General features: G+C 41.0%; 1 protein-coding gene and 1 long non-coding RNA gene across 10 annotated transcripts in view; one reads left to right on the forward strand and one right to left on the reverse strand.

Moving 5' to 3' along the window:
* Window positions 1-15,469, forward strand: part of POU6F2 (POU class 6 homeobox 2) — a 496,479-nt gene extending 481,010 nt beyond the window's left edge. For all 3 annotated transcript variants that reach the window (XM_055347656.2, XM_063708481.1, XM_063708482.1), the window contains 2 exons: window positions 3,201-3,369; window positions 6,832-15,469. In XM_055347656.2, the coding sequence (XP_055203631.1) occupies window positions 3,201-3,369; window positions 6,832-7,336 (674 nt within the window). In that variant the 3' untranslated portion in view covers window positions 7,337-15,469. The remainder of the gene's footprint in view (window positions 1-3,200; window positions 3,370-6,831) is intronic.
* The window catches only part of LOC134758913 (uncharacterized), a 115,297-nt gene that overhangs the window by 7,629 nt on the left and 91,048 nt on the right, over window positions 1-16,620 (reverse strand). For 2 of the 7 annotated variants that reach the window (XR_010134656.1, XR_010134655.1), the window contains one exon: window positions 15,682-15,991. The exons of 2 other annotated variants lie outside the window; for them this stretch is intronic. This is a non-coding gene — a long non-coding RNA (uncharacterized lncRNA). Of the gene's footprint in view, window positions 1-15,681; window positions 16,579-16,620 lie in introns of those variants that run through there. 3 more of the 7 variants (XR_010134652.1, XR_010134657.1, XR_010134653.1) reach the window with 3 other exon arrangements.

The following is a 16,620-nucleotide window of genomic DNA, read 5'->3' on the forward strand; positions in this document are numbered from 1 at the left end:
ATCCAACTGAATCTCGCTGATCTAGAGATGGGGCTAACAAAGGCAAAAATTTTACTTTCCCAGCCCGCTGATTCCCAGATCTTGGCCACTTGCCATAAGTAGTGACAGTGGGGTAAGGAAAGGGCCAGGGTGGGATGCCTGCTCCGGAGCCCCTCCTCAACAGACCTGTCTGGCCCGTCAGTCCTATACAGGTGAGAGAGCAAGTTTTCTGTGTAGTGAAGCCTGCTGAATAATGGTAAAGGATCAGTAAAGACAATGGCACACAGAGTGCACCACACCCAGACTTGGTCAAGCCAGGGCCACAAAGAAAGATTTCTTTCTGTAGTTGTCAGCAGATCCCCTGCATCAGAATCGCTTGTGTTACTTGTTAAAAATGCACATCCCTGGGCCCAAAGCAGTGACTCTTATACCTGCCAAATTAAGAAAATCACAGTCCTAAAAGTGATATTGTTACATGGAACGTCTCCGGCTTTCCATTTTTTCAGTTTCAAACCTCCATGCTCACACCCTTGCAAGACTGCCAAACCCTTCTTCCCTCTCTCAGAGAGGCCAGACCCCTCTCTCACTGTACCATTCTGTACTCTCTGCTCTAAACCAGAGTTTCTCAACTATTATTTTATTATCACCCCACTCCCCCTGCAAGCAGCATTTTTAGGTGTTTTGTTTTTATCTTAATTGCCCTCCTTCCTCCCCACCCCGCCCCCCCATAACATTTTAATACCACAGATATATTGCACATCTGCCATGTTGATGTACTATGGCCCTTTGGGGGACCACACCATTGTACTAAGACTTTTCCTGCCTCCCCCTCAGAATCAATATCAGCCTCACTGGAAACGCATGCTTTAAACGCAGGGTCACAAAACGGGCTGAGCAGGGAGCAGGTTGGAGGCTGGGTGGTGTGAACATGAGGAGGAGCTGAAGGAGCAGCCAGAATCAGTTCCAGCCCACTGGACATTACCAAGTGCAAATGTACATCCGGGGCAGCCAAATCTTCTAACATTTCAGAAGAATTTGGGAAATGAAGATTTTCCTTTAGAAATAAATGTTTACATGTTAGCAAGTAATTTTTTTTTATGTAAACACTAGGAAAGCCGGGTTTTATTTGCACACTGCTCATTTGCAACTTTTGCTCTAGGGATTTTTTTCACGGGGAAAGGAAAAAAGGGCTGGAGACTGCGACTGCCGAAGTGAGCTCCCACAATCCTTAGCGAGCCCGGAAGCAGCTCCAGGCTGATGTGCTCGTGGGGTTTGGAATCCAGAGCGCAGCCTCCACTAGGGACGACCCGAACAAATCTCATTAGCCAAGGGTTGCCTGCCTTCTGGGAGTAGTTTTGGGAGAAAAAAAGGATTTCCATTCATCTTAACAATCAAATCAGTTTTACAGTCACTGCCCACCCCTGCCCCGCCCGTGCTCATAGATTCTCAATGTGCTACACTGAAATATTCACTACTCCTAGCACGAACTCCTGCTTCACCCTACCAAACTTACAGGTCCCCACGGTGCCCTGCTCCTCCCTGCGTTTCTGCCTGTGTGCACGCTGTCACCACTGACCAGACTATATGGCTCCTTCATTCTCTGAAAGCTGCCCATTGGGAAGACCTAGATGAATCCTCCCTCCTCTCCTCTCTCCTGTCTGTGCACACCCGGTGTGGATGTCATACCATTAGTTCTTGATTATACTCTGCTTGATACTTTTCTCTAATTGTTTCTAATGCATTAGCATTGGATGCCAACCCCCTATAGACTGTAAACTCCATAGAGGCTGGAACTGCTTCTGATATTGCCCCTCCCTCCTCTCCAGACTCCCAGAAGTTACTTTTCAAAAATACTTAGACTGATTGCAGTAGTTGTACCACTTTCCAATCTTTCTACAACAAAATTATGAGTAATGACATTCTACAGGACTTTTGTCGTTGTTGTTTTAATGTGAAGATAAAAGACAATCTATACCTGTTTTGCTGATTCTGTTGACAGAGTCCATTTTCCTTAGGCTGGAGAAGATCCCTCCCCAGTAATGAGAAAATCTGTACATGAAGCTCCAAGCTCCCCACAGATATTAACATCTTTATTTAAAAGTCCTTGAAAATGGGCATTTGGCGTGCAAATGTTCTGGTTTTGTGGGTTTTGTTTTGTTTTGTTTTGTTTCACGACAACTAGAGTTTCCATAGTTCTCAGCCCAGAAGAGTAATATAGTCTGCCACAGTCCTTGGACAAGTACTCAAATTTACTGAAATTGATGGGCTATTGTGCAGAAAAAGGAAGAGAAAAACTTTTCACCTAAGTCCGAGGAATGAGGTGAAGAACAATAGAGTCAGCTCACAGGGAGAATGGCTTTGCTACAGGCAGGATAGAGTAGCACTTTGAAATCTTCCACCATCCCCAACCCATGCTGTCTCCAGCTTGGTGTATGCTTTCATTTATCCAGGGATCAGTAGCCAGGGGGGGAAAAGTTTCATTCTCCAGCTGTTGTGTCATTTCCCTTGATAAGTCCTAAATTGACCGCGTTATCAGGCACCAAAGGAGCTTTCCTGTGGTAGGCATTTTTTATTATGTGCCCTTTCAGGGGACAAAGGCGTCTGTGTCAGTAAACTGCTATGGGGGGAAAAAGACAATATCATTCTCGCAGTTTCATAAGTATGCTCTTCTGAGGGACTAATGTGAACGTAAGAAATTAGGCAACATTATCATCTGTTAGCCTAGCTGTTAGCCTGACTGCTTTGGCGATCAGGTGAAGGAAAAAATACAAAATACTATTTTCTTCAAGAGCAATTTTTAGCATTAAATATACTAATTAAAACATTTCAAATGGAAACCTTTCCCTTTTTATATTTTTGCACAATATTTGAACATACTTATGGGCAAAATGGAGTCGCATCCCCATAGCAAGTGCCTCCCAGTGCTGGCTGTTATTTGTTAAGCCCTAAGGAACATGCTCTGGCATTGGGGAAGTGGCAGTGTGAAAAAGCTGTGGTTTTATCTGGGACAGAAACATCTCGAAGGATGATTTGTGGAGGTGTAATGAGTTGCGGATGGAGTGTTGGGTGTCTCACCTGGGAGACAAAGCGAACATTCTCTGAGGTTGGTTTCCTCACTGCTCTGCTGTTAAAGAGAGCCACTTTCTTATAAACCGTAATAAACAGATATTGCTCGGCTGTGTGTTGACGTATTGATCCTATTTTTAAAAACATCTCCACAGATCCTCAAACGGCAGCGGGTGAGGTGGATGGGGTTAATCTGGAGGAGATCCGAGAATTTGCCAAAGCTTTTAAAATCCGGCGCCTGTCCCTTGGCCTGACCCAGACTCAGGTGGGACAGGCTCTCAGTGCTACAGAGGGCCCCGCGTACAGCCAGTCGGCCATCTGCAGGTAACGCGCGCCTGCATGCTGTCACCTCTTCTAGCCGGCCTGGGCCTCATTTGTCCTCGCGGTTCAGCTTTTCTTCGTCGGGTGGGCAAAGCTGGAGGGGCAGAGAGTGGGAACAAAGTTTGGGGGCAGCTATATGTTGGGATTGGTGATCTTGATGCAAACAATGCTGCTGAAGCAAATTTGGGGGTCCTGGCTTGATAACTCCTGTCAACTCACAAAGAACTTCCAAGGCAGTCTCATTGGAAATACACTACCCCGGGGTCAGGGGCCTTCCTCCTGGGCCCACACTCCTATGCAGCTGAGAGCCACCGACTTTGTCTGCACGTAGGTATTCTGAGCAAATGTTGTAAAGCTGCCATTCCTAATTTGTGTTAACGCCTTTGCCATTTCTGCCCAGAGATGGCTATCAGGATTTTCCAAGAAAACACACATTTTTAAAAAAAATTAACTATCTTGTGACCTTGAAGGTTTTAACTTGCCTTCCCAGAGACAGCTTTAAAAGCACATTTATAAGAAATAAAAAAGAAAAGAAAAGAAGCGGTGGCTGCTTTAAATGGCTCAGAAAAGGGTAGTGAGAATCTGGCCTAACCTTGCTCATCTCCCCCAAATTAAATAAATGAATAACAGAATCCGGCCTTGGTTGTGTTCAAGTTGATCCGGGTTAAGTGGTCAGAAGCAGGCCCCGTGCATGCATGTGTGTGTTGCACTAATCCCATGTTTATGCATGAGGTAACAAAGGCACTTCGGTAAGAGCTTTTTCCTCTTGGGCAATACCTTATGAGTCCTCCTCCAACAGGAAAAGCCAAGAAACCAACTCTAAACTCATTTAAGTGGATTTTGTTCTTGGTGATCCATGAAATGCTGTCTTTTTATCTGCTCTTTATACTTTTAATGTATTCCCCAAAGGACGGAAGTGTACTTTTCCTGCAGTTTAAGACTAAGGTTATAAATAACATCAGTATGGGGTAGTAGCTTGCAGCTCACATTTTGCTCAATGATTTTCCATAAAACCCATTGATTGTTGTTAAATACAAAAAGCACCATAGGATCCTCTCACTTCTATGGCCTCCCCTACTGTTTTTTCTTATAAGATACCTCCCTGTAGAAAATAACCTTTATTCAGTCTATACAAGGATACTACTGCTGGGAAATTTGTTTCAAGGCTTGTATATGTTATTCCAAACAACATGTACAGAAGTGTCAACACTAACAAACAGCATCCATGATATGAATACCATTGCTCCCTGTTGGGAAACATTAATTTTGTTTCATCTTGACAGCCTTGGGATAAAGGCAGCCACAGGTTTTTAAGTTGTTGCCAATTTTCTATTGGTGCTAAATTCCTGTTTTGCTTATTTTTAGTCCGAAAACATGATTTTCTTTTATTGATATAAGTGCTGGCTAATGTTTAAGTCATACACTTAGCACTTCTTGAGCATTCCCAATAAAGTATGTTGATTTTTAAAGTCTACCCCAGAGAGAGGTCAAAAAAGCTGTGGCTGAAATGTGGAGACTTTGGGAATTCCTAGTATAATAGAACATGTGTGATGCCTTGACTTTTGGGCCTTTCTCTAGCTTCCAGTATTTCAGTGAGAACGTTTTAGGAGCTATCTACCAAGAAAAGAAAGAAAGACCGAGATCTTATATTGGAATAATTTAAGTGAATTCAAAGGGTGGTGAGGAACCCGCTTTGGAGGCTGCACACTCAGGCATCGCTTGTCCCTCATTAGCTGCAGTGACTCGTAGGAGCTGCTTTAAATCCCTCCTTATCAGAGGCATAGAGAAAAAAGCATTACCAATACACTGATCAGCCCTATCACAACCTCTGTTCCCTCATGCCTTGACACTGTAAAGCCTGTTGTCACACTATCAAATATTTAAGCTTTGGGGATTTTATGGCAAATGATGGCAAAATGTGGTATGTGGCAAATTAGCACAACAATGAGAGCTTTTGAGGAGCTTGCCATAAAGGACAAGTTATTAAATAACATTAAATGATCAGTTCACTCTGTATTGAAAGCAAATGTACTCCTTCCCTCCTTGACCAGTACTGGAAGCTGGGTTTTTCAAAAATAAACAAATAACCCTTGAGTTCTACATGGAAGGGAATGCTATGGAAATTGCATTAAAATTTGGTTCTGTCTGTGCTGCTTATCACATTATAAGAGATCTAAAATGTGCTGCCAAAAATAAGATTGTGGCACATAAAGAAAGCCTATCCTTTTCTGTCCTTTTGCAAGCATCCTTACAAAACGTATTCTGAGTAACATGGGCTCAGTTTAGCTCTATGAGAACAGACCATTGAAATAAAATAAACTCTGTAGTCAGAAGTTTTTCAACAGCATGGGACACTGTAAAAGGAAGAGGAAAATTCTGTGTATCCAAAGCTGTCATACTGGAGAGTTGTGAATTTGGATTTAGAATAAACAAACAAATGAATAAAAGGAATTCCTACTTTTTTTGTACTTCATTGAGAGTGAGTGTGAGTTTGGTACCAGGGCGACTTCTTAAAACACTCTATATAATTTTGTCCAAGACGCTTCATATTTTTTAAAGTCAATGTAGCAAAGAATTGCTGATGGCAGTTGATATATAGAAGACCTCATTTACAGAAAATGATATCATTCAAGTACAGTTTGCAGATATCACACATTAAACACAGCTTGGTGCCCTGGTGCAAAAGTACACCATTACGCCGGATGGTGTTTGGAAGGCAGGAGGTGGCCTTAGCACACCCAGAGGTGGGGTGTTTTATAGTAATTACAATGTGTCCAGCTGTTTGAGCCAGAACAGGAAAGTAGCAATGGGTAATGTTTTACCTGGAAAAAGGGCATGTTGTTAACTTACATATGGTGAGAATTGTTTGTTCCCAGGGAGAGAAAAAGAGAGAAGTCAAAATGAGACACAAAAGAGAGATAAAAAGAGAGCCATAAAAAAGTCCCAATGGCCATCAGTGACTATGATAATAGCAATACCATTTTTATAACCAAGTCAATGGGGGTAATTTAAAGAAAACCAAATGTAAAACATGTAAAGAATCATTTTAAATGAAAGAATGTGACAACTGTCATCTTTGATGTCACTTTCTAGCGTTAATTTTTGCCTTCAGGAGTCTGAGGACTGAGAAATGGAGCTGGTACTATTCAAATAAATGCTTAGATCTCAGAGTTTATAGGGAAAAGGCCTGTGAGTTGTTTGCGTGCCTATGATATGTTATGATAGCTCATGCATCCTGCTGTCTCTGCTTCTCATCACCCCTGTCTGTGCGCCTGTGTGGTTTGCATGGTCTGGCATGGAGCACGCTGGGAGGGTGGGCGCTGGCTTGGGCAGGGCTGGCTACCTTGCAGCTGGCTATTAACCTGCAGTAAATTCGCCCTGCCAGGCAGTCAGGCAGGCAGGCAGGAGGCCCACCCTGGCAGAGGACTCAGTGTAAGACTGTTCTTTCTCAATTTTCCCCCCCAGACACACCATCCTGAGAAGCCACTTTTTCCTACCACAGGAAGCCCAAGAGAACACTATAGCTAGCAGTCTGACAGCCAAACTGAACCCTGGCCTTTTGTATCCTGCCAGGTTTGAAAAGCTGGACATCACCCCTAAAAGTGCCCAGAAGATCAAGCCGGTGCTTGAGCGGTGGATGGCTGAGGCTGAGGCCCGCCATCGAGCAGGTATGCAGAACCTGACCGAGTTTATCGGGAGTGAACCATCCAAAAAGCGCAAGCGGCGCACCTCCTTCACACCCCAGGCCCTTGAGATCCTCAATGCCCACTTTGAGAAGAACACACACCCTTCTGGGCAGGAAATGACCGAAATTGCTGAGAAGCTGAACTATGACCGAGAAGTAGTTAGAGTTTGGTTCTGCAATAAGAGGCAAGCCCTGAAGAACACAATTAAACGCTTAAAACAGCACGAGCCGGCCACGGCAGTCCCTTTGGAGCCCTTAACAGACTCTCTGGAAGAAAACTCCTAAAGAGATGCCCACCCATAATCAGAAGCAAAATTCACAGAAACTAAACTCCACCCTTGGGACTCCACAACAACAACAACAACAAAATTTAATTTAATTTAAAAATAGCCCCAGTTGTCATCACCCTTGTAAGTAAATGACTAAGAAAACTACCAAGGGACAGAATGGTTTCTACATGTCCGTTGGTTTTCCAAAAAGGAAAGAAGAAAATTTTTAGAAAATTTTTAAACAAGGAATACACCACACTGAAGGTGTGTGTGGTAGGATAGTTCCCTTCCCCCACCTGTCTCCCCCAAAGCCAGTTTTTTAATGGACTTAAAGCAAACCAAATAACCACGTACTTTTTTCTGTATATTATGAAAATGTGAACACATTTTAAGGAAAAAGAAAAAAAAAAAACTAAACCAAAAACCAACAACGAAGGAACAAAAACTTTGATCTGTTCAAAGCGAATACAAGCCTGCCACCTGGAGGAAGGACTGCACCCCTTCAGGTACTAAGTGCTGATTCACTATGAAACCTATTAACCAAAGTCAGAAACATGGCATTGCAACGCGATCGTTCGTCTACGCTTCTCCGCGCGTAAAGTTGTGTTACGAATTTTTACATTTGTACTAACAGAACAACAGGAAGCCTGATTTCTCCCATCTTTCCCATCTATTGTCTCCACCCATGGGGTGGGTACCATTGTTGAAGCCATTCTGTGAGGCTCACTATTGGGTTTTTTTGTGGGGGTGGTGGGGAGGGTGGTCTTTTTTCTTTGTCTTTCTTTTTCACGGGAGGGCATCCTGGATCGTGTGCCAAAGCATTTGTTGCTTTTTTCTCACTATGACTTGTGGGTTTGAGAAAAGAAAATGGAGCTGGCATTTCTCTCTTTTCCTCCATTTCTCCATCTCCCTCGCGCGTGGCTCCTGGGGTCTGCTGGAAGGCCACAGAAGTGGGGAGAAACAGTGTCTTTTCCACTCAGATCCTAGTGAAATGCAGGAGAGACTCCAAAATAACTAGGGCTTTGCTCGATGAACTGTCAACACTGGCATAAGCTGTAATTGTGCTCACTGTCCACACCAGAGCTTGGGATTTTTCTCAGTCTGTTGGCCACGTACATGGAGAGCTGACCAAAACTAATTTTGTAATATAAACATAAGCTGCACATTTGGTTCAATACTTACATCTATGTTATGCTTCTGTGCAAAGCAATTTCTCTCAGAAGTCTGATAGCCAAAGAAATGTCTCAAGATTTCAGTCAAATACACACATGGCATGCACACACCCATAAACACACACACAAAGATACAGGCTAAAAAGAAAGTGATAGCAACTGGATCATTAAAGGCCATCGTGTATCCTGTTAATCTCATCTTTTCTGCTACTTCTTTCATTTCAATAGCGATGGCAGACTTTTTTCAGGGGGAATAATTACTCTTCGGGATATATAAATGGAGCAGAAAGGTGGCGGGCAAATTTAAACAACTGGAATTGGGGGCCAGGTTCTTCAGGGGAAAGGAAGTTTGAAGAAGCTTTCACCAAAAGAAAAAAATATAGAAGGGGCTTATCTAACACATCAGAATAGCCTACAATATGAGAACTAGAGGATTATTTCCTTTAAAAAAAAATAACTTAAAAGATCTGTGGGCCACAATAACCTAATAAGCAAGGACATGTTGGGATGTGAGGACGGCTGTGCAGGTGAGCACTTGGCAGCTGCCACTGGTGTTTTCACCCAGGTACAGGCAGACGGTGTTCCATTAAAGGAGCAGGCAAAAGAGAGCTGTCAATTTGCTTGCTGTTGAAATGTAAATATTTATGCATAATTTATAATCATGCTAATGTATTATCTAGAAGTAAGTTGTGAAAGAAAAAAGAGAAACCCAATCTCAAGTTGCCCAACTGATTAGAAATGCTATCTCCCTCCCCTAATACACTCCCTCTCCCCAGGGAGTTTGAGTTTCTTCTGTTGGCTCCTTTGCTGTTTGTGTAAATGCTACAGTATAATTGTCCCCTCCAATGATTCATGCAGCAATCAAGAGACTACCAGCAAGGAAACTCTAAAAGGAATCCTGGAAGTGGAACAAGTCACTCGTAAAGGTGTTTCCATTTTACCAGTCAATGCTAACTGGACCACAGCTAACTTGATCTTCAATGCCAACATCACAGAGCCCCTTTCGCCACCTCAAAAACTGCACAAACACGGACAACCCAGAAACCCGAAACTTTATTGATTAAAACAGATTTTGGATTCTCCTAGGACCTGCTCCAAATTCCATCAAGAAAAGCTCCCTGCAAAGAGAAGTTAACAAGATAACATATGATGGATGCTAAATATTTAAATATATGCCGGCAGCGGTTACATAAGGCCTGCTCAGTTCTGAGATCTATAATTGGGAGGGTCTAACTAGGACAGGGAAAATATAAAATAAAAGTAATCTTCCAGAGTGGAACAAAAAAGAAATATATTCATCCCACAGTCATAACACCATTCATGTGCAGTGATTTTTTTATAGTTTTATAATTTTTGTATTGTTTTATAAATTATTTATAAGGTGTTGTAATGCTTCTTATATTAATTTTTTACAGATAAATTTTTTGCTACAAGGCATAAAAAGGTGCCTGAACCGATTCTTAGGAATATAAATTATACTGTGTAACTCATAAGTCTTTGGGACCACACCTAATGCTTAATTTTATGATGACATTTCTCATGTCTACTTGTAAACAACTTCATATGCCAATAGCGTTTAAGTGTCTTTTATGTTTCCATGAACTGAAGGTTAAGGTTGCCACCCACAAAAAATAAAAGCCACTTTGGGCATATGTGATTGTATTTCAAGCTTCAGTATTTTTCTCACATAATTTTTAATTATTGTTATCTGCATTTTCATTACTTCATGAAAAAATGACAGTGGATATTACATTTTACACTTGTTTATAGATTTTCTTTCTTTTTCAACCAAGAAAATATTTTGAACAATTGAAACTTTTAATTGCATTTGCAAGGTTTTGGCTTCTTTATGTTGTCATCACACAGATGCACACACACATACACATACAACACAAAAGAGAGAACAAAAAAGCAAAAGGAGCTAGGAAAAAAACAAAACCAAACAAGTAGAGGCGTATCAAAGAACTCAAGCTATAACCAAAAAGAAATCGTAAAATGCCTTTGCTCGTTTCTCTACGCTGGACCAAAGCTCAATATTTGTAGGTATATGCACATTGTATAGATATGGCTAAATGTTGCTGACAATCTCGCAATACTAAACTGTTCCTATTTTAAGAAAAAAAAAAAGAAATACAAACTGTTCATCAATGTTTTACCTCAGCACTCTACTTGTACCCAGTTAATGACCAAGCTTAAAAAAAAATTGAGATAAAGGAAATTGATTTTCATTTCAATGTTTGACTGTAAAATCTGTTTGAATAACATTTTGTAATGAGCTTTTTGTCATGTGATTTGCTTGTCTTCAACTTGAAATTATGTGAGGCACATTTGTTTATTTGTTGTTAAGAAAGTGATTTTTTTTTTTTTTTTGTCCTATGTGCTGTGATCTAGACTGGTCACCGGGGTCACTTATGAGGCACCACAAAGGGATCTGCTTCTCCATGCCCGGAGCAGGCAGCAGGAGGGAGGGCAGGAAACAGGACTGGGTTGCTTTGGAAAAATCATCATGACAAGAAGTTGACATGATAGACTTGTGACCAAGAAGCCAAACTGAATATTTAAAAGCTCCTTACTTGCTCTGACATTGAAACCAAAGCTGATTTTATCTGCACAGGTTGCTTAATGTTTAAAAAAAAAGAAAACTGTACTTAATCTAGAGCAATATCTGTATGGTCAGTAAAGCTGCACTTTGTGTATTTCTTAACAGCTTCAGATCTGTCACTTTTAATTTGTACCATAAAAAATAAATAATTGTTTGACATGAGCTTCTAGGCTAAGTGTGTCTCACACTCAGATATGTCATTTAAGTTGTCAGCATTTTAAAAACTGTACGTTAAAACCCCAAATGTTAAGGAAAGGAAGGGGTTCAAGACAGATTGGTTAATATCATGATTATTTTAACTTTTCAAATGACATATTGTATTCATTGGGACTCTTTTGGTTGCAAGTTATAGGAATTCAACTGAAACTTGACTACACATAAAGGTACTGTGTTGTTTGACTTAATGGGAAGTTCCGTTGTGGACCTGAAGCACAGCTGGATTCAGTGGTTTCAAAGATGTCATCAGCCTGTCCTGCTTGGCTTCCTTCTCAGATGGATTCTCTCACCATTGACTCTAAGGCTTTGAATCATTGCGCCCTTCTCTAAACTAAGCACTGGTGCTGCGGGGTGGTGCACATAGATTCATGGTCACAGGCTCATTCCTGTCTGTGGGGGGAGGGTGGGGCCTCACTCTGACGACCCTGTGGGACCACAAGGATTGAAAGAGGAGTACACATAAGAACCGGAAGACAAAAAAATAGAGCCATGGTAATGAGCAGACAAAACCCAGAGCCACCACATTCTACGGCTAACACCCAGCTGCGTGCCGGGTGTCGTAGAGTTCTGTAGGTGAAGAGTGATCTGCTAAAGTAATGTCTGTAATGGCACGTTCTGGAAAATTTGGACATTTGGCATATGTTCCTGCTTGAAGTTTAGTGTGGGTAGGAGGGGAGAGTGAATGTTGTTATATAATTCACTAATTGAAAAAATAGGATCATCTTGCTAAAATACCAGTAAAAAAAATGTAGAGTCATAATCGCCATACTTTCAGTGACCTTTAGCAAACATTTTTTATGCTACATGGAAATCTGTGTATCAACTTCATACTGTGATTGATAAGAAGTGCTTTGGAGTGAGCAACAAAACCAAAAATCCAAATGACCATGCATTATAAATGAGCCATGAAGGGGCCAGGGAGCTCCAAGCCTGACTTTAAAAGGGGCAAAAGAAAAAAAAAATGCTGATACTTCTGCCTTGAAGGGTGGGGAAAAAACAAAAAATAAAGTCATTTTCAATGGCTTTCTTTCCATATTTAATATTCTACAAATATTATTGGCAAAGGTCCTGCCTATGATTATGCCTATTATGAAATATGTTTGACCTAGGAAACTCTAAAACGTCTTCTTTAAAAAGGACAGCCATCATTTACATTTAATCCTTCCATATTCCACAAATATCTGCTAAGCATTTAGTATGTGTCAGAAAATCCTGTGTGCTGAGGACTCAGAAATAAACAAAAAGAATCTTTGCCTTCAGTAAACTCATATTCATTGTGCAAAAACCAGTGATATTTCTCCAGAAAGTAAAATAATTCCATGTTTCTTATAGTATAATATTTCAAAAATAAATTTCAAAACTAAAATGATAGGAAGCAATTCTGAGGCTGACTTCAAAACTGAAAATGGATGGGTAGGAACAGCCTAAGCTTAGAATACAATCACAAGTATCTTTTAAATGATTCCAAAAGCTGTTCCGATAACAATTTTCTACTAAACCAACCATATGCACACAATATATTCAGTGTAGCAGGACAATGGGTGATGAGTTTAATAAAGAATCTATGCTTGGAAAGAGTTCAGAAGCAACATGTAGATAAAACTAACACGTAACAAAGACAAGTCTGAGCTCCTCATCCATTGTTCTGCACTTCGAAAGGAGTCCAACCAAATGCACCCATTTGTCTTACCTACCAGACATTGAGGAAAGCCATGGTCAAGGGAAGAAGATGACACCTAAGGAGAACTTCAGTGCACTGCATGAAAACCTTTCTAAAACATGTGAAATATTTCCCTGTTTTCTTAAAACAATTATTAACATCACTTATCCTCTTCAGGGCCTTTCTCCTATTTGCTTTATCCTTGTTAATGGCTCTATCCATCAGCCACCCAAAGCAGAAGTCTAGAAGTCATCCCAACCCCTTTATACACACACACACACACACACACACACACACACACACACACACACACCCTAAGTCACTAAAGTTCTGGCAATTCTGCCTCATGAATTCCTTTTGAATCTGTCTCCTAGTCTCCATCCCCCACTTCCATTACTTAGTTCAGACCCACCTGCCTCTCACCTGGATCACCATGATATGCTCCTCCTAGCCTCTACATCCATCATATGTTTACCCCAGAGTAGTCAAAAGGCCAGTATAAATAAATTTCTCTTTTGTTTAAAACCTTTCCTACGTTACCTTCAGAAAGAGAAACAGACTCCAGCACAGAACACAATACCTTTTGCAACCTGGTCCTTGCCTACTTCTTTAACCTGATCTCTCATCAATTCCCAGTTCATAGAGTTATGTCCTTGCCACACCAAACTTCCTAAAATTTCTCCAATGCCCAAAGTACTTTTGATGCAATACCCTCTGCTTGGAATGTCCATCCACAGTATTGTTGACCTATCTAATTTCTACTCATTCTTTAAGCCTCAATTATGTTCAGTTCCACAAATAGTTATGTGCCGGGCATTGTGCTTCCTTCATCAGAACATTTATCAAGTTTGCATGTTTATTAGCCACCTCTGAAATATTAAAAAATGACTGCCATTGATCTCTGAGTGGCCTGTGGACTTGGCTTACGGGTAAGTGTAGTTGGCAATAAGTTCTTTTAACTAGTTGTCATTTGCATGTGACAGATCTTCCTTGTCTAATAAGAGTAACAGTCATATTTGTATCCTTTTCAAAGCTCTCTCGTATACATTATTTTATTCGCTCCTAACATAAACCCAAAGAAGTGTGGTGATTCCTGTTTTATACATGAGAACTAAGAATCATTAAAGTTAATAGTCTTCACCAAGATCCCAGAGTTCATAGATAGAGCTGGTTCTTCAATACACTAGGAACTAGAATATTCACCAAGGTGAGGATACATTGAAACACAGTAAACTCTGATACAGCCATGTCTTTGAAGTGTCAATGAAAACTACAGTATCTGATATATGGCAGCAGTTCAGGAAAGGCTTACTGCTGTGGATAATTACCAGTTATCTAATTAGCAAGTCCACTGTGATTTGGGTGAACTTAGTCTGAATGCTTACTGCTTGGCAGAAATAGTAAAGGACACATAAAGGGAAATTAGAAATGTCTATATACATTGTATTCTTCTATTGTCACTGAGATTTAGGGTCTCCAGATAAGAAAACAATTCCAATGATTCCAAAGGTAAATGAGTTAAAACCAGTTGAAAGTGAAAGAGAAAATCAGTGGGCCCTAGTCACTAATCCCACTAGCAAGTAAAGACCATGCGATGCATGTGGAAATAGGAAGCTGGCCTGGGACCTGGGCTGGAAGCTCCATTCCAGAACTTTCTTTGATACTCTTATGTCACTTTTAAGAGTTTTAGTTGGCTGGGAGTGGTAGCTCATGCCTGTAATCTCAGCACTTTGGGAGGCCAAGGCAGGTGGATCACCTGAGGTCAGGAGTTCGAGACCAGCCTGGCCAAAACAGTGAAACCCCGTCTCTACTAAAAATACAAAAATTAGCCAGGCATGGTGGCGGGCTCCCATAATCCCAGCTACCTGGGAGGCTGAGGCAGGGGAATCGCTTGAACCCCAGGAGGTAGAGGTTGCAGTGAGCCAAGATCGCGCCACTGAACTCCAGCCTGGGGGACAGAGCAAGACTCTGTCTCAAAAAAAAAAAAAAAAAAAAAAAGAGGTTTAGTTGTGCTCCTGACCATTTGCCAGACCTGAGATGGTCATTCGGGAAGAAATCACACTCTTCCCATTGCCTTTTCTATATCACTGAAGTCTGGGATCTGTGCAAAAGGATCTGTATGGGTTAATGGGCTTTGTTACTGAGGTCACTGGGGCATCACCTCTAAAAGAGGGGACGTTTCCAGGGTGTTTGACTATTTGCACATATGCAATGGTAGGAGAGCCAATATAACAAAAAAGATCCAGAACTGAAGTAGTTCCAAACAACAAACTTCAAAGAGCAAGAAACTCGTATGCAATAATAACACTCATGGTGAACTATAATATTGAACCCCTTTGCAGATGCTCTTATTAATATGCTAGATAAAAGAAGCAGAAAAGAGGCTGGCGTTTCCTAGATACCTACCATATGTAGGTATTACTGTCCTCATTTTCAAATCCTGCACTATTATCTGAGATTTGAGGCCTGCTTAGATATACTTATGCTACTAACAAATGTTCTCATAAAGGAAGATTCACTAAGACTTACTTACATTTAGACTGACTAAACTCCTAAACTAATGCATCATTGAAGTGGATCACTGGACCTCAGACAATGGATTTTTGATCCATGGATCTGGTCGCCACTTGGGCCACATCTGTGACTATAGATGAAGGAAAAGAGATCATTTGGGAAACAGTTTTGCTTCTTTTACCTTCCAGTTTTTGTTATTGTTGAAATCTTTTATTGTATAAGTAACCTATTTTTATTATAGAAAAATCAGAATATACAAAGAAACAAGATATTTTCATTATAAATTATTATAATTCAGCTGTTTTTCTTTATATTGCTCTTTTAACATTCATGGGCTGCTTTAATTGTTCGTCTTGAACTTCAGAGACAGAGGGTAAATTAGAAAATCAAAAATAGAACTCACATATCTTGAAATCCCATTTCTGTGAAATGCCACAGCTGTTTGGGTTGCCAAAACTCAGTCATTATTTACCCAGAATCTTAACTTGACCCACCATGCAGCTAATCCTGGAAGAAAACACAATAGCCCCTGGTTGTCTGTGGGGGAGACACAAGGCCCGAGATCATTTCCACACAGGCTTTGCTAACCAGTCAAGAGGTATGAGTGAAGAAAAGTGGATTTCAGTCATGGAAACATGCACCCCTAGGTACTGGCAGGCTCATACTGGCTGGCATGATGATCTCTTACTTAAAGTGAGCCTCTCCACTTTACATTCAAAGAATGGTTTTATCTTCATATAAGTCCAAACCGTATCAAGGCCTTCAATAGCCAATACCATGCACACAGTGAGCATTGTACACATGTCCTTTTGGGGAGCCAGTCTGTGATACAAAGGCTTGGGGAAATGACTTAAACCCATCAAAATCATTCTCTGCCATCCAATTTGATAAAACACACCCTGACATACACACACATTGAACATTTTTATTGCTTCTTTCCAACAGCACAAGCTTCACTCTTACTTTTTAACACACTCCTACTGTGTCCTGAGTGTTCAAATTCTTACTTTTGGGTTTTTTGCCACTTTGAATAGAGGGGAAGAGTCCACACAGGCTCTTGGTTCTGTTCCTGGGAGGTCACAATGCAACCAGTCCTTGAAAAACATAATGTGTGCTCAAGCACTTGCATGTGTATT

Source organism: Gorilla gorilla, chromosome 6 (assembly GCF_029281585.2).
Source record: "Gorilla gorilla gorilla isolate KB3781 chromosome 6, NHGRI_mGorGor1-v2.1_pri, whole genome shotgun sequence".
In the NCBI taxonomy this organism is placed as follows: domain Eukaryota; kingdom Metazoa; phylum Chordata; class Mammalia; order Primates; family Hominidae; genus Gorilla; species Gorilla gorilla.